The sequence below is a fragment of the Syzygium oleosum genome, unplaced genomic scaffold (genome assembly GCF_021117445.2).
Source record: "Syzygium oleosum isolate NSW1041296 unplaced genomic scaffold, Sole_v2.1 Sole_v2.29, whole genome shotgun sequence".
In the NCBI taxonomy this organism is placed as follows: domain Eukaryota; kingdom Viridiplantae; phylum Streptophyta; class Magnoliopsida; order Myrtales; family Myrtaceae; genus Syzygium; species Syzygium oleosum.
The window spans coordinates 226057-251993 of NW_026607513.1; the positions used below are offsets into that span (position 1 = coordinate 226057).

At 40.9% G+C, this 25937-nt stretch overlaps 3 protein-coding genes across 3 annotated transcripts; 1 reads left to right on the forward strand and 2 right to left on the reverse strand.

The window, feature by feature from the left end:
• Positions 1–6842: 6842 nt before the first annotated feature.
• On the reverse strand, positions 6843–9287 carry LOC130135251 (uncharacterized). Its single transcript, XM_056303924.1, has 2 exons — positions 8611–9287; positions 6843–7884 (listed from the first exon to the last, which is right to left on the reverse strand). The coding sequence occupies exons 1-2, from the start codon at positions 9265–9267 to the stop codon at positions 6904–6906; spliced, it is 1638 nt and encodes a 545-aa protein (XP_056159899.1). The 5' UTR covers positions 9268–9287; the 3' UTR covers positions 6843–6903.
• Positions 9288–11733: 2446 nt separating this feature from the next.
• On the reverse strand, positions 11734–13604 carry LOC130135244 (uncharacterized). Its single transcript, XM_056303872.1, has 2 exons — positions 13150–13604; positions 11734–12671 (listed from the first exon to the last, which is right to left on the reverse strand). The coding sequence occupies exons 1-2, from the start codon at positions 13498–13500 to the stop codon at positions 11832–11834; spliced, it is 1191 nt and encodes a 396-aa protein (XP_056159847.1). The 5' UTR covers positions 13501–13604; the 3' UTR covers positions 11734–11831.
• Positions 13605–15860: 2256 nt separating this feature from the next.
• On the forward strand, positions 15861–17918 carry LOC115694157 (uncharacterized). The gene has a single exon (XM_030621276.1). It carries the CDS (start codon positions 15861–15863, stop codon positions 17916–17918), a length of 2058 nt encoding a protein of 685 aa, XP_030477136.1.
• Positions 17919–25937: the final 8019 nt, after the last annotated feature.

Below are 25937 nucleotides of genomic sequence, written 5' to 3' on the forward strand. Positions count from 1 at the left end.
GAATTGGGTTCGTCATAGGATCTGCTATCATTCTATGCGTAGATATGTACTGCAAATTTACATCCTTTCATGCTACCATATCTTTAACAAAGTTGTACTTGGTATCTATATATTTGGTCTTGCAATGATATTTTGGATCCTTAGTGTAAGCTATCGCTGCTTAGCTATCACAATTAACCAATAATGAGGTTGCAGCATGCTCAGTAACACTTAAATGTTCCAAAAATCTCTTAAGCCAAACTCCCTCTTATACTACTGCTGACAATGCCACGAACTCGGCTTCCATGGTGGATAAGGCTATACAAGTTTATTTCTTACTGCTCCAAGATATGGCGCCATTATTTAGTAAGTAAACAAATCCAGAGGTAGATTTCCTTTCATCCAAATCTCCTCCCCAGTCGGCATCTGAGTAGCCCTCAAGTCGCAGATCCTTTCCTTAATAACTCAGAGAAAAATCAGCAGTACCCTTTAAATACCTCATGATTCTTTTGACGGCTTTCCAATGTGCTTGACCTATATTGAATTGGTATCTACTTACCATTTCAACTGCAAAACATATGTCAGGTCTTGTACACATCATCACGTACATCAAACTTCCAATAGCACTAGCATAAGGAACACGTTTCATTTGTTCCTTCTCTTGTGGAGTATTAGGACATAATCTATGGCTCAATCCTTCACCTTTTGTAATAGGAGTATCCATGGGTTTACGGTCATGCATACAAAATCGTTCAAGAACTTTGTTAATATAAGTCTCTTGCGAAAGAGACAATAATCTCTTGGAACGATCTCTTGAAATCTTAACTCCAAGAATATATGCAGCATCACTCATATCTTTCTTCTCAAAGTTGGACGATAACCAACTCTTAACAGTACTAACCAACTCCATATTATGTCCGGCAATCAGTATGTCATCAACATATAATGATAATATCACAAATTGATATTTGGATCTTTTGATATATACACAATGATCTTCATCAATCATTGTAAAATTATATGCCACTATGGCATTATGAAAACGTATATACCATTGTCTTGAAGACTGCTTAAGGCCATATATCGATCTTAAAAGTCGACATACTTTTTGTTCTTGGCCTTTCGCAATGAAGCCAACAGGTTGCTCCATGTAAATTTCTTCTTCTAATTCTCCATTTAGAAAAGCAGTCTTTACATCCATTTGATGTAATTAAAGATCCATACTTGCCACTATTGCCAGAATAAGGCAAATTGAGGTAAATCTCACTACAGGAGAAAAAGTTTCCTCATAATCAATTCCTTTCTGTTGATTATATCCTTTCACCACGAGGCGAGCTTTATATCTTTCTATTGAGCTATCAGCTTTTCGCTTTATTTTGAAAGCCCATTTGTTCCCAATAGCTTTGCGTCCTTTTGGAAGATCAACCAGTTCATAAACATGATTTGACTTCATTGATTCCATTTCTTCTTCCATTGCAAACATTCATTTTTCCTTATTAGGACAACTTAGAGCATCATTTACATTTCTTGGCTCATCTTCATCTTTTGGAGCGACCATAAAAGTTTCCCCTTCAATGTCAAAACTTCGTCGGGGAATACTTTTGTGACTTGTTCACCATACGGGAGTCTGTACACGTGGTACATCATTCTCCATTATGCTCCCACTTTGATTAGATAATGACGATATTGTCTCATCAAACGGTTGCAATTAAGATAGAGTCGAATTTTTAATTCCTCACTTCTCACATTGCTCCCACTTGGACGAACTTCATCAATTTCATTATCAGGATCCAAAGTTTCAAATAGTGAGTAGTCCTCACCTATTTCGCCCTTCTTAGGAAATTCATTCTCTAAGAATGTGATATTTTGTGATTCAAATTCAGTTATACTTCCACTTTCTTACTCACCTATAAACACATACCCTTTCGAGTGCTCTGAGTATCTTATGAAAATACTTTTCTTGCCTCTGAGACCCAGTTTCCCATATTTGTGAGATGGCTCGTGAGCATAAGCAGCACAACCCCAAGGTTTAAGAAAACTTAAATCGGGTTTTATACCTATCCATAACTCATACGGAGTGGAAGTAAATAATTTAGAAGGCACACGGTTAAGTATATAGGCAGTAGTTAACAAAGAATCACCCCAAAAAGTAATTGGTAAATTAGCTTATGCCATCATGGACCTAACCATTTCCAATAGGGTTATGTTTCTTCTCTCGGCAATACCATTTTGTTGAGGAGTAGATGGAATAGATAACTGTCTTTCTATTCCTTTGTCATCACATAAATTTCTAAACTCATCGGATAAATATTCTTGACCTTGATCGGATCTTAATGCTTTTATTTTCTTATCTAGTTGATTTTCTACCAAGTTCATAAATTTCTTGAAGCAACTCAATACCTCAAATTTATGAGAAATCAAATAGACATATCCAAATCGAGTACAATCATCTATGAATGTGATGAAATATACGGCCCCATGCCTTGCTCTTACATTTATTGGACCACAGATGTCAGAATGAATTAGTTGCAAAAGAAACTCAGCTCTTGTGCCTTTTCCGAATGGTTTTCTTGTTGTTTTCCCCATCAGGCAATGCTCACAAATAGGCAAATCGACTTTTTCAATATTGCCTAATAAGCCCTCTTTGGCTAATCTATTCATTCGTTATTGGCCAATATGACCAAGTCTAGCATGCCACACATTCACATCATTAGCATAGGAGTTGGAAGATGTAAATAGGGAATAAGAAAAATTAATATCACCATAGTTAACATCTAATACAATAAAACTATCCAGAAAGTATCCACAACCATAGTAATTCTTATTCAAATACAAGTCAACACCATTATTATGGAAGTTCAAATTAAAACCAAGTTTAACTAACACTAATACAGACACTAAATTCCGACGAATCTCCGAAGCATATAATACATCATGTAAGAACAATGTGCGTCCATCACGCATCATTAACTGGCAGGTGCCAATCCTTTTAACTTCAACTTTGGAGTTGTTCCCTACATAGATCTATTTCGTTCCGGTCGGAACCCGTCGGAACTCTACGAAGGCAGCTCTATCCTTCGCTACATGGTCCGTGGCTCCCGAATTTACAGTCCACAAAGGATTAGACTCAGTTAGAAATACAGAACTTGACACATAAGCAAAGTTCTCAAAAATACAAGGGGTGTTTATCTTCTTTGGCTCGCCACAATCGCAAGCGAAATGGCCCTTCTTGCTACAGTTGTAACACTTCACCCTTGACATCTTCTTAACGAAAGGACGCTTTCGTTTATCATGTTGGTTAAATTTCGGTTTCTTTTCCGAAGAACTTGCTCCCTTGCCTTTCCATTTCATGAACTTTTCGACGCGCTTGCGCTTAGAGCTCGAAGCCCCATGTGAGCTAGAACCAGCATAATAGATGTCGGTTTCTAGTTTCGCCACCAGGAGGCGATCCTCTTCCAACTCAAGATGGCGCATGACATCCTCAAAGGTCTTGATATTCTCATTATGGGTCAGGTGCACCTTCATGTGCTCCCAACTTTGAGGCAAGGAACGGATCACTGCTTGTACTTACTGCTTATCAATCAGAATGTGGCTAGCATCCTTCAGCTCATTGATCATGTTCGACATCTTTCTCAAGTGTTATTTTATGGTTTGACCATGAGGCTTCTTATACGAGTCAAACCTTATAGTGAGCTGTCTCAGCTTGGTCACCGATGTATGATCAAATCTTGCTGCTAGTGCTTCCCACATTTCTTCGGCATGCTCAAAGCGCCTAAACTCTCGCATGATGTCATTCTCCTTGTTACTCAGCAACGTGATGCGAGCAAGAGAGTTCTTTTTCTTCCGAACAGCAAATGCATCCTTGTCCCTTTTGTGTTGGACAGTATTTCCATCTTCAGGCTCTTTCATGACTTGGTTAAGAGTTTCTAGTGCCTCTTGCTCTTCCAGCACATATTGGATTTTCATGTTCCATATTCCATAATTTTCACCGTTCAATTTCTCTCCTTTGTTCAATTCAGCTATTATGTTCTTAGTTGCTGAAGCCATTGAATCTAAACATTTCAGACATATATGCATGAATTATTAATGCCACTCATTTATGCGTCAATTTTACGCAAACTGATTATATTAATAAGTAATTTCACATAGTTTTTAGATTTGAAAGTTCACTATGTTCCCAATCATCATCTAAAATCCTAATATGAAATTATCATTAATATAATCATTAAGGTAAAATTACGTTCTTCAAAGTTACTAAAACTTTTAGAATTCCCACTCAACCGCATGATACTAATAAGATAGATATTAAAATAGAATAATACCATAAACTATTCACAACAAAAAAATATCCATCAACATTCATTAACTAAATACTATTTACATAAAGAACGAATCCAGCATAGGAAAGAAACAACAACATCAACATGAAAAGAAATATCCACCTAGGATATCTAAAATCAACCTAAAACATATATAAAATCAACGATACCTAACTTTCCTATAAATAGAGAATGATTTTTCAAATTTTTTAGGAAACTTAATTTCTTTCTTTGGCAACCAAGAAAAGACTATCGGATATTCCTTAGGATTTTTCCATGGCGCATTCATTCTTCGCCAAGTTCCATTCATCCCTAGGGTTGAAGTCTTTGTTGTCTCAATCCTATAGTATTCCCTCACAAAATCTATTGCAAGTTTTTTGTAGGCTGGGACCATGTTGACCTCCTGTAGACGATGCAACACCTTTTTCCATTCAGATGGAAGAGTGTTGATCAGAACATTCAACTTCTTAAAGTTCGGCATACAGTAACCATTCCAAATGATTTTCTGTATCATCTTATTGATCTTGACCATGTGATTCTCCAAATCACAACTTTCCCATCGATAAGCATATAACTCATCTCTCAACGCTGCAAGTTTTGTCTTTTGTTCAGCCGATCGTGGGATAATAGGTGTGCGCATTCTACAGGGCGACATTGTTCTTGCAACAAATGCAGAACCAAACAGGATTACAAATAATCCTTAAAGCACATGATCAGCAAATTTTTTTTTGGTGGTCCACGCCGGTCAACGGTGGTCAACACAGGTCAACGATGAACGGATGACCGGGTCGGGCCAACGAGTCAAACGGGTCTGCGAGTCGGGTCATCGGGTCAAAAAATGGGTCGGATCGGATCAATCGGGTCAGGTCGAGCCTTTCGGCCCGGAAGAATAACCTGCATGGCTGACGTCATGCTAACGTCAGCCACGTCCACACGCGCGCGCTTGCTTGGCGCGTGCCGCGCAAGTGCGTGTGGTAACCGCTACGCACGTGCGTCGCACATGCCGGCGAGCCGCCACTTGCGATCACGCGTGGAGGCGTGTCTGGCCTCCCCCGAAGGCGTGCCACCGGTCGTTTTTCTCGTCTCGACGAGTACTACGACCCTACACTTTCAAAAATAAATTTGACACACGAAAATCGAGAAACGACCTCTAACAGTACCGCCGGGTGTCGGTTTTTCATACCAGAGCGTTCGTCGGCACCGTTTCACGAATTCCGGCCAAAAATCCGTTTTATAAACACGTTAAACAATCAGGAAACAAGAACACATGCTCTGATACCAATGTTGGAAACAGATTCCTAAACAAAATGCGGAAAAATGGAAACAAATTCCTAAACGACGAAAAACTCGAACTAACGAGTAACGCTAAAAACATATGTGGAAAAGTGCCCAGTTGAAACTTGAATCACCGATCGTTTAAAGTACATCACCAAGAAGGACGTACCTTGTTTTCTACGGATTAAATGCTCCAATTGCAACGCCGAGAGAGTACGATTCTTCGATCGTCAAATGACAGCCATTTTTCTTTTTGAGTGAGAGAGGTTTATTCTTGTGAGTGTGAATGTCAAACTTATAGAACGTACTTTTTCCTTCTGCCTCACTCTTTTGTTCTTGTTGTAGTTTTTACAAATAACTGCCTCGGCGGTTATCTCTCTCTCATGGGCTCTTTCATGTCTAACGGGCTGGGTTAGCCCAACATTGGCGGCCAAAAATTATAAAACCCGTCAGGGACCTAAAAGGATATTTTCTTGTTCATCTTTAACATCCACGCAGGCACACAGTTCTTTATCCTTTCTTGAAATTTTAAAGGAAATAAAGAGGTTGGCTTGCTTATCTGTTTTGCGGGTTTGGCGTGGACATAATTTCTTAAAGAAGATAGGAGGGAAAAAGAAGACCTACTTTTATTTTTTTGGGTCGAAAAAAGAAGACCTACTTGAGTTCATGGGATATATATCTTTTCAAAAGAACTTTATGGACTCATTGTTGAAAGGGGAAAAGAAAAAGTCCATCCTTGCCCAATAATGTATACCTTGACTCGATCAAGACTAAGCAATGGCTCTTTTGCTTTTAGTTGGCCCCACAAGCAAAACTAGCATATTCTCAGATGCTCTTCGTTATGTTGATGCATATAACATAGTTGGATTTTGCATATATAAGACGTTATATAATCTCTGTCACTTGGTTTTATGCAAAATAGCTGTGCTTGGGCCAAAGAATCAATTGTATGTATTCCAAACTAAACTGTATTCTATACCCACTTACTTAACTACCAGTAAGAGATCACCAATCCAAACTTTCATTATGTTTGCGACTGTTTGGTTGTCTAATCCCTTATGGTCTAAAAGATAGGCGAGCCCTCGCTTTGCAATAGCAAATTATAGTACTACAAGGAAAATGTGTGGAAACAAAAATACAAGGATTATTTGGACACTATAATGGCTTTAGGTCATTTAGATTGTCCTTAAAGGTCTTTTATCTAGATAAAGTAAAGAAGAAGTTAAACAAATATGTTCATTACGTACAACTTTTAGAAGAAAGTGAAGTTGGTACTTTTTTGATAAATTAGAGAGACTTACGTTAAACAGCTAAAGGAAAATAAATTGCTTTAAGCTATAAAGCAATAAAGGAAAGAAAAATAAATATAAAAAACTAGTAACCACCCCAGCCCGAAACCGTCAGGGCCCGTTGTTTTACTTCTACGCAAACCGAAAGGAAACTTGATCCGTAAGGACCCCAAACTTTTGGTTCGGCTCGGCCGGTTCTTTTTCACATCCCCGCTATCGACTGATTGCGGTGCAATAACTTCGGCCCTGTCTGGCCCAATAAATTCTTCCATCGGAGAACCAGTGCTAGTATTGGCCGGTTGTGATGTGGTAACCTGGGCCGATTCCGGCACAGTTACTTGGGCTATTGAAGAACCCGATGCTGTAACCTGTGCCGATTCTAGCCCAGTTACTTGGGCTATGGAAGAACCCAATGCAGTAACCTGCGCCGATTCTGGCCTAGTTACTTGGTCTGTGGAAGAACCATTGCTACTATTGACCAGTTGCTGTGCAGTAACCTGGGCCGATTCTGGCCTAGTTATTTGGGCTATGGAAGAATCACTGCTATTATTGACCGTTTGCGGTGCGGTAACCTGGGCTGATTCTGGTCCAGTTACTTGGGCTGTGGAAGAACCATTGCTGCTATTGACCGGTTGCAGTGCAGTAACTTGAGCCGATTCTGGCCCAGTTATTTGGGCTGTGGAAGAATCAGTGCTACTATTGACCGGTTGCAGTGTAGTAACCTGGGCCAATTCTGGCTCAGTTACTTGGGTTATGGAAGAGCCACTGCTACTATTGACCGGTTGCGGTGTAGTAACCAGGGCTGCTGCTTGATCCGTGACTTGGGCTATGGAAGAACCATTGCTACTGTTAGCTTGCCCGATCGCAGATTCTTCTTCGGTGGAAACATTCCTATTATCGGCCGCCTGTTGTGCAGTATCTTCGACCTGTGGTTGCATGTCACGGTAACATTGGCCCATAATTTTTGCCATAAGTGGGTGCCCACCAGCTCCCTGCACGACAAATCTCCGAAGTTCTACTACCTAACGAATCAGAAAGTATTCCATACGACGATTATATTGATCTGTTTGTTATATAACATGTCAACGGCATTTAGACAAACGTAATACTACAAACAGACAGACCAATCTACATAATTATTGCAAAGTAATGCCACTCTTTAAATCACTTTCGTAAGTAATTTATCATATTTCCCATTATTATATTACTGTAGCATGTCAAATGAGATTATCGACATTTGTATTCGAATCTAGAAAGAATTTGTCACTTAATACTGAGCGCAGTGTAACAGTAGACACATTCTCTAACAGATACTGGCTCCTCCAGGCTTGGATGCTTTAATCCTCGAGAACCAATCTCAATACAATTAGACAACAATGAGGTGGTGAGGACCATACGAAGAAGATCTAATCTGTTTGTTCGGAACGTCTTTCAGTCATCATTTGAACATAAAAATAGTCTGCAGACATGCTTGGCAACGTTAGCTTCCAAGCGACTTATGTTATAAAGTAGAATTGACTCGGAGATTATACCATTTGTGTTTGCTCCAAATGAAGACAGACATGTTTTGAGATATAAAAAGCAGTCTCTTTAATAATTTTGATGCAGTTACCGATATCTTTTTTACTATTTTCATTACTTTCAATCTCAGAACATGTTTTCACAAAAAAATCAGATCACTTTTTGGTAAAGAAAACTAAAACTACTCTATGAAAGAAATCTGCAAAAATTTGTGTTCTTCTTATTACCTGAGGATCGCGTTGAAGGTCGTCGTCACCAGATGCTTTTGTGAATATGGCCCAGCAATCTTCGTCCGTCAGAGGAAGAAGATGGTGCACATTTTCCTTACCAACCATCATCTCCACCAATGTATCGCTCCTGCCATTAACGATCACAGCTCCTCCATATCCTTTCGGCAGCCCAGAAGCCAGGCCTCGACTCCAGTCCGTGGAGTGAACCCAGGTGAAATTCTTGCCTTTATTTGGTTTGTCCTGGATCGAGTAATCTGAGATGGAATTGGTGAGTCTCATGTGAGGCTCACATTTCTGACCGTTCAGATCACATTTCTTAGCGAAGCCCAAATTATACCATCCATCCGCATCCCAAGCATCGTCCAGCACGATCAGGTACCTCTTGCCCACTAAATGCCGATGCAGAAGAGAGACCAACCCCGAAACTCTATCTTCATCACGTTTCTTCTCCTCGATGATCTCCTCGTCTTCTCCGAGGCAAGTCAGCATCCTCTCAGCGAGAGCGACCTTCGGGTCTGGGTCATCCCAGGGTTGTTTCGTCATGCAAACCCAGATCCGAGGAAGAAAGTGCTCTTTCACTTGTTCGCTGTTGAACATCATTTGACAGATGGTAGTTTTTCCACTACCTGCGGTTCCCGCGATCCCGAGCGCCATGAATTGACTGCAGTTGCTTTGGCATTTAGCAATCAAGCCATGGACGAGGAATGACGTTTCAACTTCACGCCCGATAACCACAGACTGATCGAGCGACCCGTTGGTCGGTTCAATGTAGTCGACTTCGTTTATGGCCGGCTTTTCGGGTTGCGGGATGTTTCGCGGGAAGGGTACTAAAAACGGCATTGGATCCAACAGGGGTATGTATACGCACTTCACTTTGGTGCTACTCCTCTCCGTATGATAATTTCAGGGTTCCCTTCGGCTGTGTTCTTTAGGAACGGAAGTTTCATGAGTATTGCTCCCACTGATCTGAGTCAAGAATTTCAAAGTCGATGGAAGAACCAGGCTGTTATGGAGTTTTTAATGCGACGTGGCACGTCCGCACTGGGAACTTTCTCTAGTGATTTGCTTTTTTCATGTCACCTTAGCAAATCTCTAATTTTTAACAATATATGTATCGATTCTATTTTAATTTTTTATGCACGTATCGTTTAGGTGTATATAAACTGACTTTTACAATATCTATGTATAATAGATGGAAAAAGTTACATTCCGTGACAAAAATGTTCTAGGAGCGCACAGATTTTGGTAATAAATTTTTCAATATATTTCTTTATGCATATTTGGTATATCTATGTAAAAATGAAGCTGATTTTTTTTCTAAAATAAGGCTTTCCAATATCTAATTTATAATAAGAAAAATTAAAATTAAAGAGAAAAGTCAAATGTTAATGAGGCTTGCATGCATCTAAGTTATAATTAAAAGGAAAAACAAAGAAGAGAAGTCAAAAATTAAATTAAAGAGAAAAAATAATAAAATGTTTAACATGGGATATGGTGAATAATTTAGCCAATATATCGAGATTATCGCACATATTTTAACGACTCTAATTATTATAAATATTTTTTTTATATATCTAGATTATACATAGCAATATCTATGTATAATTAGATGATATTGCGCACATTTTGGTGATAAAATGTTTTATATAGATTTTATGTTGGGATATCTATATAAAAATAAGGCTGGAAGTTATTTTTCATGATTGCGCATATTTATAATATAAATATTAGCAAATTCATAACAAATTACTAAATAACCCAAATAGTTTATTCAAAAAACAATTACTTTAAAAGGTATATGACATGATAGTGCATATTTCATTAATATATGAAGTTAGAGGATCATCGGAGAAGTTATATAACACAGCACCTTCTATTTGATAAATAAATGACTAAAGAAAAAATCAACACTAAAGAATGATTAGCAAGTTTCCTATCCTACTCAAACTTGCAAAAATTATTTCAAGTTCCTAAAGTTAAAACACCAGTTGCTAACAACCCTCCGTTCAGCCTTTGCTAGCGGTGCTCCAGCGAATTTCCGTCGCACCCATGGCATGAGCAGATTACCCCGCATCACGGTGAGCACATAGCACTTGAAGGTGCTTGTTGGCAATGAAATTTCTGATACCATTTTGGAAAATGAAATCAGCATCATATTTAGATTTTTCATTTACAAAACATATAAGTCATTGGATTAGCTCAAATTTCTTATCTGATACAGGACTTACCTATTCGGGAAATCCATAACTTGAAAAAAGTTGCTAAGATGGGGATTTTTGGCGCGGCGGCAGCGGTCGCACTGCATAATGCCCGAGCCTCACGATGGGGACACCCGCTGCCTAGCCCAGCCCTCCACTCCCCGTTGCAGATGGCGTTGGATCTCGTTGGATCATCTGGAAACTATCTGCAGATAGTGTCTATCGCATTCGTTTCAACCAGTTCATTTCGTGCTAGTCTAACCGACGTTGAACTTCCAATTCTTCGCAGTGTGCTAAAAAAAATATATGTGCAAGTACTGTTGCTCGTCACTGAAAGAGATATGAGTTCTTTTTTAGCCTTCTTATGTCTGTTTCGTCCTTACCTTTTCTGTTAACCGCATGGTAACACTAATTTGCGTGCTGCCAATGATATGCAGTGTTCAGGAGCTCACCACGTTTGATTTTAAGTTTACAACCAAAGACAGATCCCCATTGGCTTGTTGAACAGAGGACGCAGGAAGTGGACATCATTCAAGCTGGATGGACAGATATTTTAGACCATGAGCAAACAATGGTTTCAAAGTGACACTCAGACCCTAAGGAGCTCAATTACACATCTTCTGCAATCTTGCTCTTTGTATTCAGGAGTTTCCATTGATTGAACATAAATCAACTCTGAATGGTTAAAATTGTAATCATTTTCGGCTTTCTTGATCTGTTTCAAAGACACTGTCTGCATGTGCGCTTATCTGTAAGACGATATGTTCTCCCAGTAGTTTGGGAATAGTCTAATAGAAGTCATTGCGTGCACTATCTATATCTATACACTACTGTTTATATAAAGATAAGATCAGATACTGTACTGCTGTAACAAAAGTGCAACATGAACCGGAGAACATGTTCAAGAAACATGCTTTCGAGCTTATCGATAAATCTAAATTCATGATATTTAAAGTGGTAACCGGGAATACCAGAAGTTACAAAGGATACATAGAGTCGCCAATTATAATGCCAAGTTCATTATAGTAGATCAGCGCCAACTGTTTTGTACGATAGAGCTGAAGCGTCATCTAAGCACTTTTCTATGATTGTCGATGCGGATTCCACTAATTTCTGATGTTGCTCCCGGTTCTCCCTGACTTGCTCCAGCTCCTTTGAGAGTTTGTCAATCTGTTCATCCAAATCAGCCGTGGCGCGTTCATTGAATTTATTCGCTGCAAGACCAAAGTAGGCACTCACTACTATGGTTAGTTGATCCCTAACAAGTTGCATGCGGAAATTGGCACGCTGCACAACCTTCAAGCGGCCCCACCAGTCCATAAGCATCTGTTCAGTGACGTCCTCGATTTTAGTCCTGGACATGCTGTACACAACATCACACAACAAAACGAACATGAACGTCTTCACTTTAGGACTCAATCTGGATTCAGCAATCAAATCCTTATGTTTCCGCAACAATGTGTCCATGATGTTGGCAAAATCCCAAGTGATCTGGTGCTCTCCGACATCGACAACCTTGGTATCCAAGTTATATAACTTGATCAATTCTTCCCACGGTAGTGTAACAGCGTCAAGCCTGTCTAAGAGCTGTTTGAAGGCGTCACCTGAGTAGGGGAAACTTGTCGCATAGTCTGATGAAATATCTGCAGAAGGTATTGACAGATTCTTGAATTCCATCAACTCATTCTCAGTCAAGGAGTCGTATATATCCTTCAAAGTCAGAGTAGATTCCGTGATCTGCTTTTCCCACTGAGCAGTGGTTTGAGAGTTCAACCCTTTGCTAACGACCCGGCCGGGAATAAGTTTGCCCAAGGTCCTCAAGTCTACATCCCCTCTCTCCCCCTTAAGTGACCTCAATACCTATTAAAGAATCATCAGTTTGTTTGGCATGATCAACTGTTGAAATAAATTCAATGACTCCTACAAGGTAAATCAAAAAGCATGGAGAGGTAATTCAACTTCCTCCTCCCCACTCTTCAGAAGAGGGATCCAACAGATTTGGATCCAGCCACAAAATGATGCTACTTTGGAGGCAAAATACCAGTAGAAGTAGAGAGGAAACGTGAATAATCAGCATAACTGATGAAAGGAAAGGAACAAACCATTGTCATCCCATCCTTACGAAACGAGTTACCACCATCTATTATCAGGGCAGACGAGCTATCTCTTAAACGAGTCGATGCTTACTTAGTTGTGGTCATGGTTTATTTGTAAGCATCTCCAGTAGAGGAAAATTCATTGGGAAAAGGGACTGTTTTCCTCCGGTCGGATGAAAATGAAAGATGACTGGAGAGATGAACTGGGCAAGGATGCAGAGCTTTGAAAGAACCAGGCGTACCTCGGACATCGCGCATTTGAAGTGCACGAAATAGTAATCTCCCGAGTGGTAAACGCACTCCCTCGGATCTCTTTTATCCTCGCAGAAGTCGCAGTAGTACTCGCCCGAGTCATCCTCGGCGAATGAATCGGCGAGGCTGAAGGGATCGCCAGGAAATTCGTCCAGCTCGATCGTTGTTGGCAAGGGGCCGCAAAGGAGATGGAGGTTGAAGTCGCACCGGGCACAGCGAAAGACCGGCGGCGAGTCGCAGGGACGACCACACTCGTTGCACGGAGGAGCGTGGCGGGGCGCATCGTCGAGGACAGCAAGAAGGTGAGGGTGACCTGTGTATGACACGGTCGGCTGCTGCATCTCTCTCTCTCTCTCTCTCTCTCCCCTTCGCTTGGTTTACAGAGGGACGATGAGAATGGTGGTGGTGCAGTGGCAAGTATCCCAAGGATGCCCGGTTTATTCGACTCGACTTTCATCGTAAGTTTAGTTATAGTTAGATTAGAGAAAAGTTATACTTAGATTCTACTTCAATGACCATTCGCAAGAACCACTATCCATCATATTAAGTACTTCTTGTGATCGTGGAAAAAATGTGCACGTGAATCAGGAAGATCAATGAAATCAGATTTTAAGGCGTGATAATACTTTCTTTAAAGAATTATTTGCTCCACAACGTTGATAATGGTTATTAAAAAAAATCCTCCAAAATATAACAAAGTCTCAATGACAATACCAGATAGCAATTCCGGTATTTCTCCAAGATCTCTCAAGGGAAACAATTGGAAAAGATGATTGTGTGATTTTAAAAAAAGAAGTATAAGTAAAGTAAAAACAGACTTGAAAAATTTGAATATATACTTCAGTCTTTTAAACCAAATGCAACCTTTCGGGAGAAGTTGCATTGTTAAAAGAATAAAAATTCGGATTAAAATAATTATAAATAAAATATCATTTTTATTATTCTGAATTTTATCAATTCTGAAAAAATAATCTTTGAACAAATACATCATTTCAAAGATAAAGGAGTTATGTCCGAAAAGATATAACATTCCAAAGGTAAACTAATTATGTCCGAATAAACACAATTCTTCCAAAGGTTGTAAGAGCACCTGATAACCGTTATGCAAAATAATAAAATTCGAAATTAATTAATAAAAATTAACCACCACTCTATTGCGAACAGTCACACTATTTTAATAGAAAATAATAAATGAGGATTAGTGTTAATTATGATCCCCGCGAGTGCGTAAACGTGCAAAGTGCTAAATTCGCCAAAATATTGGGCCAAAATTGTGCACCTGCACGCAGATATCACGTAGATATTGTGAGATCTAGCCCAAAGCCCATCGTCTTCAATTGAGCAAGTTAGAAGAAATCCATGCTAATATAGTGGCCTACACAGTCAAAACTTTTATGTGAGACAAGCAAAAGCACTATTTTGTTTGTTTTACAAACAATCGACCAACAGTGGTCTGGCTCGAAATTTGAAGAACAAAGTCACTAGTCAATAATCTTTTCGTAAGCTTAATTTGTCAGCAAACAACTCTACTAAGAGCGGGAAATATGAATATTTACCTCATGTATTCACGTTCGTTATCGATTCATATTATATATATGTGCTCGCAATGTTGCCTGTATTCATATCATATTACAATTTAATATCTCATCTTTTCTTTTGATCGGGGATAAACTTATGTGATAAATAAAAGGATTAAATCACGAAAAGCCCCAAATAAGTATACTTGTGACAAATTTACGCTCTATATATTTCTAGTAAATTTTACCGTCAAATTGTTGAGTTGGATGACACGTGATAGTTGACAAGTGTACTGATTTGGAGTTTTACCCTCCGTTTGTCACAAGCCTACCGGTTTGTGATTTTTCGTGGTATTAATTTAATTTAACGGAAATTAACGAAGGGTACATTTATCAATGGTGTACCAATTTGGGGTATTTGATGGTGAAAAAATTAGTTTACAATAAATTTATCATAAGTGTACAAGTTTGGAGTTTTTTGTGGTTAAAAAGTTAGTTTTGGGTAAATTTATCATAATTGTACCGATTTGAGGTTTTTTGTGATATTAACCATAAATAAAATCTCCTGCAAACTCTAAGGGAGATTTTTGTTGATGCGAACATTCATTTATTTTTAATAATTCTTTGGATATTCTTTATTTCTCTTACAGAAAATTCGCGTCCTCGCCAACATTTAAAATGAAACAACAAATATAGTTTTAGACCCGACCAAACCAAACCAGCGTCTTGTTAGTTAATGCTATCTTTTTATGTTGCGCATGCTAATAAAAGCAAGTGGAGGAGGAAGCTGCGAAACATTCAAGTTTCTACATTATGATCTATAAGAAGAGATCATATCAATTTAGTAGATCAACCTTCATATAAGTAGCATAACTCTAAATTATCGCTCCGTTTGTTTCGTGAAAAAGAATGATTTGAAAAATATTTTCCTAAAAAATAATCTCTTATATCGCTTAAATTAATTAATTAATCAATGAATAATATTTTCTTTATCCACAATAATTATGTCTAAATATTTTCGTAGACGACGAAAATATCTTTACATTTATATATTCTTTAAACCAAGGGAGCCTATATCAATTGGTGATCAATAGTTAACCACCGGAAAGGAGTTATAAGGCCGAAAGAAGTAGAGAAGAGTGAGGGAGGCGAGTAAGAGCAAAGCAAAGCGCTGAAGTCCAACCATGAAGCTGCCGGGTCCTGACAAGTTGAAGACGCTTTGGGACAAATGGGAAATCCGGATGTTCATCCTGATCAGTCTCTCGCTCCAGGTCGTGTTGACGCTGCTGACGCCCCAGAGGAAACGCACCGGAAACGTGGTTGTGATCTCGTTGATCTGGACAGTCTACTTGCTTGCCGACTGGGTGGCCGCCGCCACGGTCGGCAAGATTTCCAGCAAGCAAATCAATGGTTGCGGGCTCTCTGAAAACGCCGATATCGTGACTTTGTGGGCACCTTTCCTCCTACTCCACTTGGGAGGCCCTGATACCATCAGTTCCTTCTCTCTCCAGGACAATGAGCTGTGGCCGAGGCACCTTTGCGGGCTCGTTCTGCAGGATCTCGCTGCCGTTTATGTCTTCCTTAAGTCGCTTCCAGGAGACAAGCTGCTGTTGCTGTCGACCATTCTCGTGCTTATCGCAGGGACCGTTAGGTACGCTGAGCGAATTCAAGCTCTATATGCAGCGAGCTTGGACGGACTCGGGGATTCGGTGTTCCGGAAGCCAGATCCTGGACCTGAATATGAGAAAGTTGTGGAGATCTACAAGTCCTTGAAAGAGAGCGGCATGCCGACGCAGTTTGTGACGATCGATCAGCGCGGAAGCAACTACTCACCTCGTGCTCCCAAAGAGCAAGAAGCCACGATCAACGAGAAACCAACACCAAGGGAGGTCCTCCAAGATGGGTACAAGTTGTTTAAGACCTTCAAGGGACTCATAGTCGGCTACGTCTTCACCACCAAAGAGCGCCGGGAGAGCCGCCACTTCTTTCTCAACCAGAACGCCCTACATGCTTTTCGGCTGGTAGAAGTGGAGCTCAGCTTCCTGTATGAGAACCTCCACACCAAGACATTTGTTTTGCGATACAAATGGGGATGGATCTGGCGCCTCATCAGCTACTGTTCCATCTTGAGTGCCTTCGCCTCATTCTATATAGTTGAGAAGGATGGATACCACAAGTCGGACGTCATCATCACCTACCTCCTGTTCTTTGGGGCAGTTTCCCTTGATGTCATCTCCCTCTTCATACTGTTGTTCTCTGATCGAACTGCCATGGCCATCGAAAGCAAATGGTACGATCCCATTTTGGAAAAGATGAATAAAAGAAAGAGGTGGTCAGGAAAGTTGTCCCAATGTAATCTAATAGAGTTCTGTCTGCATAAAAAAAGCAATTCACTTAACAATATTGCCGAACTTGTGCGAATGAGAGGTCGTCTGGATAAGATTAGGCTAAGCTTTTGGCAGCACAATTGTGAGGTGGATGACGATCTAAAGGAGTTCGTTTTCAAGGAGTTGAGAAGGAGATCCTTGGTCGCCAAGGATGTTGAATCTGCTTTGAAGATTTCTTCTCACCGAGGCAGTTGGGCTCTTTCAGACGCTGGCATACATCAGAACAGCGAGTTGTCTAGTAGCATCGTCGAAGTTTCCTGCGTCGAAAGTGTCCTACTGTGGCATATAGCCACTACACTCTGCTATGAAGATAGCACAGATGAGGTCCTCACAGATGAGGACCGCAAGAAGCGAAAAATATGCAAGACACTCTCAGACTACGTGTTCTATGTTCTGATCTTGCAACCGAATATGATGTCCGCCTTCTCGTCCAATTGGCAGTTGATGTTCCAAGACACCTGCGCTGAAACCAATAGATTTTTGAGAAATATGCAATCCGGAAAACCTGACGTGGATCTGAAAAGCCTATGCGAGGAGATTCTCAAAGTGGATACGCCGGTTAAACCGAGTTATATCAAAGGTTACTCGAGCAAGTCTGTGCTATTTGCTGCTTGTTCCCTTGCGAAATGCTTTAGAGTAGCGCTCGGGGCGAATAGATGGGAGATAATGGGAGGAGTGTGGGTGGAGTTATTGTCATATGCCGCGAACCACTGCAAGGTCGATGTAAACGCAGAACAACCGAGCAAGGGCGGAGAACTTCTGACCATAGTCTGGTTTCTGTTAAACCATTTCGGCTTGGGAACGCAATTCGACGTGGATGATGGGGCTAGGGTCCAAATTGTAGTGAAGAAGTAATGGGTATAGAATTAAGTCTTCTTCTGTACCCGATCATCCAGAATCAATTTCCAAATGCAAAATTTCTTTGTTTGCTTTGTGGATTAAAATAATGAAATTTCCAACCGACCACACCTGCAAGTCGAGGCCGCGTAACTCCAAATCTGGAGGCCACAGCTCGGATCGAGAGGTCGTGACCTCCTTTGGATGTCGACCTGAGCGAGGACGAGAGTTTTGGATCGACGCTGGCCTGGTTCGTGGCGATGGTGTGGTGAACTTGGAGCAGTCTGGTGTGGCTGTGGCTGAGTCATGTCGAGGCCAAGCGGGGGTAGGGTGCCGGTGCTGATGTTGTCCATAGCGGGTAACGATGGTGGTGCCTATGTCGTCTGTGATAGCTGTGGCGGCTTAGTAGTGGTGCACGGCGGCAATGCTTGGTCCACGGCGGCAGATGGTGTGGCTACATCTGTATATTTCCTTTTGACATAAAATCTCTGAACTTTGTAATTTGTAAAGTTTGGTCTTTAATTTATTTTATTTTTACTGATTAGGTCCTTAAATTATACAATTCATTTGTCACGTCAACAACGCACATCAACTCTAACAAACCAGCCATAACAATGGAATTTTGTTTGTTTTGGGGGGATTAAAATATTAGAAATATGAAAAAGCGATAGAGAGAGAGAGAGGGGGGAAGAACAAGGGAGGAAGGAGGAGGTGAAGCAGCAGGCTGAGGCGGCGGCGCGGGCTGCTGATGACCGCGGCCTGAGGCCGTTCATCCTCCATCTGGAACACAGCCATCTCAATCTCTTCCTCAATCTTTTATTCTCTTAAAATTTCCAAATAGCAAGTTGCAGTAGCACTAGGCCGAGGCATTCCGTAAGCTTTTTGCTTCTTCTTCGCATCTCTTCGGTCGATCCATGATGGTGTTTGAACTGTGTTGTCTGCCCTGCGCGCCCGCAAGCACTCTCTATTTTCTAATGGGTTAATATTACGAAAAACCTCAAATCGATATACCTGTGGTAAATTTATCTCAAATTAATATTTTGACCACAAAAAAAAAAATTCCAAACTGGTACACCTGTGACAAATTTACCCTAAATTAGTTTTCGTCAAATTTTACCGTCAAATTGCTGAGTTGAATGACACGTGATAGTTGACGAGTGTACCAGTTTGGGATTTTACCTTCTGTTTACCACAGGTGTACCGGTTTGTAGTTTTTCGTGGTATTAATATAATTTAATAGAAATTAACGAGGGTAAGTTTGTCACAAATGTATCAGTTTGAAGTTTTTTTTCGTCAAAAAATTAGTTGGGGGTAAATTTATTATGGGTGTACCAGTTTAGAGTTTTTGGTGGTCCAAAAATTAGTTTTGGGTAAATTTATCATAGGTGTACCGGTTTTATATTATCTCCTGCATATCTCTGAGCGTCAATAATGTTCACACATACATATTCATCCCTTTTCTCACATCCTGCTGGAGGTTTTCCTCAATTTCATTCTGTTCAATTCAACCAGAAACTATGGCCTTGGCTCTGCTTCCCTTCTTCAAACTTGCCCAAGACTGTCGACCATGGATGTGGATGCTGGAGCTTCTCAGAATCGCCAGCCCCACCGAGGGCTACCTTTCTTAAAATTTTATTTTTTGGGCATTTTTAAAAATATTTATTAGTTTAGTATTAACAAATAGTGTTTAATTTCTCGTAACATGATAAGTTTTCATTTTAACGGTAACTTGGGCGCGAATGATAATCATTTTGTTCCAGAAATAGAAAAAATCTATTTCTATTCCATGGACGAGTTTCTGAGCCAAAAAACGCGTTTGATAATGACACAAAATTTCTCCCTCTCGAGCGGCCGGCGGAAGGTAGTGGACGGCAGGCAGCGGTGGGAGGTGGCCGGTGTTGGGCAGCAACAGAGGACAGTGGGGGCGGTAGGAGGCGACTGGCGGCGAAGGACGACGACGAGAGGCGGCCGGGAGGTGGCTGGTGTTGGGTGGCGGCGGGAGGCAGGCGATGGGAGGCAACCAGTGGCAGGTGGGTGAGTAATAAGAAAAGTTTTTATTTCTCATTTCTGTTATAGAAATAAAAAAGTAAAAATTTTTACTTCTGATTTATATTCCAAACCTATTTTTGAAGTAGAAATTTGTTCCAGAAATAGAAAAATGAAATTGCGTTACCAAACGGATTTTTGTTCCAAACCTATTACTGGGAACAGAAAAATAAAAAATCAGAGAATTAGAATAGTTATCGTGCGTGCCCAGGCTCGAATGATAATCATTCTATTCTAGAAATCGATTTTTGGCTAGAAATAAATTTTTCTATTTCTATTCCATGGACGAGTTTCTGAGCTAAAATACGAGTTTGATAACGACACAAAATTTATGTTCCTGAAATAGAAATTCATTTAATAACGGCACAAAATTTCTACCTCCCAAGCAATTGGTGGGTGAGCGGTGGAGGACGGTGGGCGGCGACAGGAGGTGGCCGGCGGCGGGAGGCAATCGGCATCGAGCGGCGAAGGACGGTAGACAGCGGCTGGCGGAGGATGGCAAGAGGCGGCCGGCAGCGGCCGATGGTGGGAGGTTGCTGGCGGCGGGTGGCGATGGACGGCGGTGGGAGGAGGATGGCAGCTTGTAGCGGAGGACGGCGATGGACCACGGTGGCGGGAGGCAGCCGGCGGTTGGTGGCGGGAGGCAACTGCGGGCGGCAAGTGGGCGGCTGGTTAGTAGCAAGGGCGAGCGATGAGAAATTTTTTTATTTCTTTTTATGTTCTAAAAATAGAAAAGTAGAAAATTTTTACTTTTGATATCTATTCCAAACCTATTTCTGGATTAGAAATTTGTTCCAGAAATAGAAAAATGAAATTGCGTCACAAAACGGATTTCTATACAAAACTTGTTATCAGGAATAGAAAAATAGAAAAACAGAGAAACAAAATGGTTATTATACGCATCCTTTGTCACGCCCCGAACCCTACCGAGCTCGCGACATCTGCCTCTGGTCGATTTATGCGACAACCCAGGAATTATTGCCGACCTCAATTATAATCATCAGAGATTTAAATTCACAACGGAAACCACAATTAACCCGGACAATTTAAACTGGGGAGAATATTCAGGGAGAATACACATATTTCTTTCCATTACCCACTTAGAAAATATTCAGAACTTCCAACAGCCACGATTTACAACCATCGCATACACTTGCACACCGCATTACAAACCATCGATATACCAAAAAGATCGATGACCTGGCTTTCTATTCCCAAAAATGATACTTTCCAAAAACTTACTAGGAACCCCTGTACTAACCCCTACGCCCCTTGCTAGGCGTCCATTTTGAGTCTGACTCATCATCACCGGAGTCTGAGCTCCCCTGATCCGATGGCTCCTCCGAAGACTCCGGCTCCGCCTCAATCACAATCGGATGATCAATGTCACTCGACTCAGCTGGAACGGCGTTCTGGTACTCCTCGACTAGGAAATCGAAGAAATTATATTCTGGCACGAAATTGGGATCCATATATTCCTCAAACGGGAGTATATACTCCGGGTCTCCTGCCGGCTCATCCGACTCCTCAGACTCGTCCTCAGGCTCTACCTCGGGCTCCACCTCTTCTGGTTCCTCCTCTTCTGGTTCCTCCTCATCTGGTTCCTCTTCCTCTGGTTCCTCTTCGGGGATTGGTTCTAAGGCTGCGCATGACAACGATTCTGTGCTCGGGAACAGATTCTGTTCAGAAATGATTCTTTTTTATTCTGTGCCCGGAATTGATTCTGAGCATTTTAAGGCGTTTGTTAACGGCCCAAAATTCCATCCCTGGAATAGAAAAAGAACAGAAATGCGTTTGGTAACGCCACAAAATTTCTTTTTATTAATAATATTTTTAAATATTTTAATATTTCTTTCTTTTGTTTCTTTTCTTTTTTTCTTTTCCTCCTTCTTGGCTATAGCTCTTTCCTAGCCATGACGGGTAAAATATTTTTTTATTAATAATATTTTTATTAAAAGTATTTTTTCTTTTTTTTTACCATGGCCTGGTCGCCGGCCATGACAGGTAAAATATTTTTTTTATTAATAATTTTTTTTATTAAAATATTTTTATTAAAAATATATATTTTTATTTTTTGGCCATGGCCTGGTTGCCGGCCATGGCCGGTAAAATATTTTTTTATTAATAAATTTTTTTATTAAAAATATACATTTTTATTTTTTTTGGGCCATGGCCTGGTCGCCGGCCATGGCCGATAAAATATTTTTTTTATTAAAATATATTTTTTTCTTTTTTTTGGCCATGGCCTGATCGCCGGCCATGGCCTGTAAAATATTTTTTTTATTAATAATTTTTTATTAAAATATTTTTATTAAAAATATACATTTTTATTTTTTTGACCATGGCCTGGTCGTTGGCCATGGCCGGTAAAATATTTTTTTTATTAATAATATTTTTTATTAAAAATATATATATTTTCTTTTTTGGCCATGGCCTGGTCACCGGCAATGGCAGGTAAAATATTTTTTTTATTAATAATATTTTTTATTAAAATATTTTTATTAAAAATATACATTTTTATTTTTTTGGCCATGGCCTGGTCGTTGGCCATGGCCGGTAAAATATCTTTTTTATTAATAATTTTTTTATTAAAAATATATATATTTTCTTTTTTTGCCATGGCCTGGTCACCGGCTATGGCAGGTAAAATAATTTTTTTATTAATATTTTTTTTTATTAAAATATTTTTATTAAAAATATATTTTTTTCTTTTTTATGGCCATGGCCTGGTTGCCGGCCATGGCCGGTAAAATATTTTTTATTAATAATATTTATTATTAAAATATTTTATTCTCGTCAGATCCGGCGAGGGCGGTCCTCGGGCCGGACATTAGAAACTAAATTAAAAACCAAGAAAAGGAAGAAGAAAAAAAAATTGATTCTCAAAATTGTTCTCAGAATCAAGAAGCTACTTTTTTTATTCTTGATTCTGTTCCAAAGCGATTAAGGAACAATTTTTGACAAAAATTGTGCCTTGAATCAAAAAATTAAACAAACGCATTTCTGTTCCCAAACTGATTCTGGGAACAAAAGAACAGAATCAAACACTGTTTGGCAAGTTGTCATGCGCAGCCTAAGTCTATGTCCATCGGGTCATCCTCAGCTTGTGATGCTTCGGGCTCGGGCTCATACTCCGCCTCCGAAGATCCCTGAGCGGCGGGTGCTGGATGCATCCCTGACTGCGCTACACTAACCTCCGTACTGGTCAACTCTCCATCAATCGGGGGTACGGCAGTCGGGTCCCAATCCCCAACAAGATCAAAAGGAACATCGAATCCTCTAACGGGCCCGAACTCAGCCCCGTCAGTATCTTGGAAGAACCAGGCAGTGTACTTCTGCTCCTCCCAAAGGGTTAAACCTACTTCTACGAAAACGGTAGTAGTGTGCTTAATCCAGGTCATACCATCTCCCATCGGAAACTCTAACTCTTCTAGCTCGGTGTGCACAGGTACTCCAAAACGTTCTGGTGGCAGTGGCGGAGGATTCATGGATCCAGTCGAGGTTCTGAAATTTGTTGGTTGAAACAACCATGTGAACACTTCTCAGCAAGTTCACCCGTAAACCCTACCTAGGCTATCACGTACCTCCAGACAATTTCACAAACACAATTGCACACATACCATTATCACATAGCAGGCACATCAGCACAATCACAAGTATGTACAATTCTCATGTCATGCACTCGTTCCGTTCTTATCATATCTCATCCACATTCCTCGCCAGTGACCCGCGTACACGTACACGCCTCAGGTACACTGCGATCTCTTTCCACAACACTTCCAGGCCCGCGTAAACGTACACGCCTCAGGCCATGTTTCTTGCCCGCATAAACGTACACGCCTCAGGCTCAATACCTACCACCTACTGCGTAACCCGCGTTGAAGTACACGCCTCAGGCTAGCAGTCTTCCGGTAATACCGGGCATCGTCCCGCGTAAACGTACACGCCTCAGGACGGTACAATTTCCACGAATACATATCACGCCACATTTCCTTCTCACTCAGACACATGCTCAACAAGCATTTACCACACACAGCTGGCCAATCACACATGGCCCGTGCACGCATCAATTATACACAAACCATGCTCACCCAGCAGTCAACACGGCCAATAATAGTAATTAAAAGGCAAAAGAACACTATAAGTGCCATAACTTGTGTACGGCGCTCACTTTGGTGCCATAAGTTTTTTTTGGATCACTTTAGTGCTAAAATTTTTGAAAAACGATCACTTAAGTGCTAAAATTTTTGAAAAACGATCACTTAAGTGCTAAAATTTTTGAAAAACGATCACTTAAGTGCCAACTCCGGTGCCGTACACAATTTTTCGCCGGAAATCCGACGTGGCATTTTTTTTATTAATTTCTGAAGCTGACGTGGCTCGCCGGAGATTGGCACTTAAGTGATCGTTTTTCAAAAATTTTAGCACTTAAGTGATCCAAAAAAAACTTATGACACTTAAGTGATCGTTTTTCCTCCGACTTGGCACCAAAGTGATCCGAAAAAAAGTTATGGCACCAAAGTGATCTCCGTACACAAGTTATGGCACTTATAGTGTCCTTTTGCCGTAATTAAAATAATGTGGCCCACGCGTGCACCCAACAAACATAATTAACTCAACCAAGTGCACAATCACACGTTTAATTTCACCACCACAGTCTAATTATTTTCAAACGCACGTAAAACACAGAAATCATTATTTTTCTCCCACCAAACGACGCCAAATCGATTCCGGTCCTTCACGGGACTTTTTCACCATAAATTCTCGATTCTAAAAATCCAACTTGCGTCCCGATCGGCCCATAGCGGCCCCATGAACAGTAGACCACAGCCACTGTTATTCTCAAATTTCCAATAAATATTGCCCGAATTAAATCCTAAGGCCCGCCACAAAATTTCCACTCCCAATTCATGTAATTCCGCACCTAATTTTTACCAGATTTCGCCCAAAAATCGCCCGCCGATACCCGAAGTCCTAAGTTGGGTTTAGAGCGCAACTTACCCGCGTTCTAGACTATCGCGGCTAGAACGGAAAGCGGCGGCACTTAATCGGGAACGGCGGCGATGAAGAATGGCTCCCGGCGGCGGCGATCGGCTTGGGGCGGACGGCGGCTGCTCACGGTGGGGGCGGCTGGGTCCACGGCCGAGGGGTCCACGGCCGAGAGAGGAGAGAGAGAAACCGAGAGGGAGAGGGACGGCGGCTTGGGGGCGGTGACGATGGCGAGGATGGCACGGCGGTCCGACGGGCGCACGGACGATGGGGATGACGCGGTGGCGGCGGCTAAGGGAGAAAGGGAGAGATCGGTGGAGGGGGAGGGGCTCACGGCAAGGGGGGGCTTTCACGGGGGAGAGAGAGAGAAAAGGGTCAAAGAATAAATATCCCAATTTTGACCACTTTTTGGTAAATTACCAAAATGTCCCTCTCTCACATTTTTTATCCGACGGTCCAGATTCGATCTAATCTTGAAACCGACGGCCCAGATCGAATCTTGTCAAAAATATCCAAGGGCAATCTTGTAATTTCTCAAAAAGTCCAAGGGCAAAATTGTCTTTTCCAACTTTTAGGGCAAAATTACCAAAATGCCCTTTGCCCATAAAACATGCCCTTTGATAATCCTTAGGGGTAAAATGGTCAGTTTCTTCGTTTCTCACCGAAATCGAACTTTTCTGAAAAATCCGAAGAAATCCAGAGATGTATGTTCCAATTGCAACGTTGTCCAAAGGTCCTGCCGTGACTTTCCGAATTTTCTGATGCTCGGTTTGGTCTCTAATAAAAATTTAAATTATATATACATAACGTAACTAGAGCGTTTCTCAGACTAACGGGTGGCTTTCGGGAAATTCGTCTATACGACCCGTGACTGATACTAAATCGAGTCACGTACAATTTATTCAGACCGTAATGACTTCGGTTGTCATTAAAATCGCGAGGATCAATTGCTAGATCCGAGGGGCACGATCGTTTGGTATAGGTTCAGGATCCTTCGTCAAG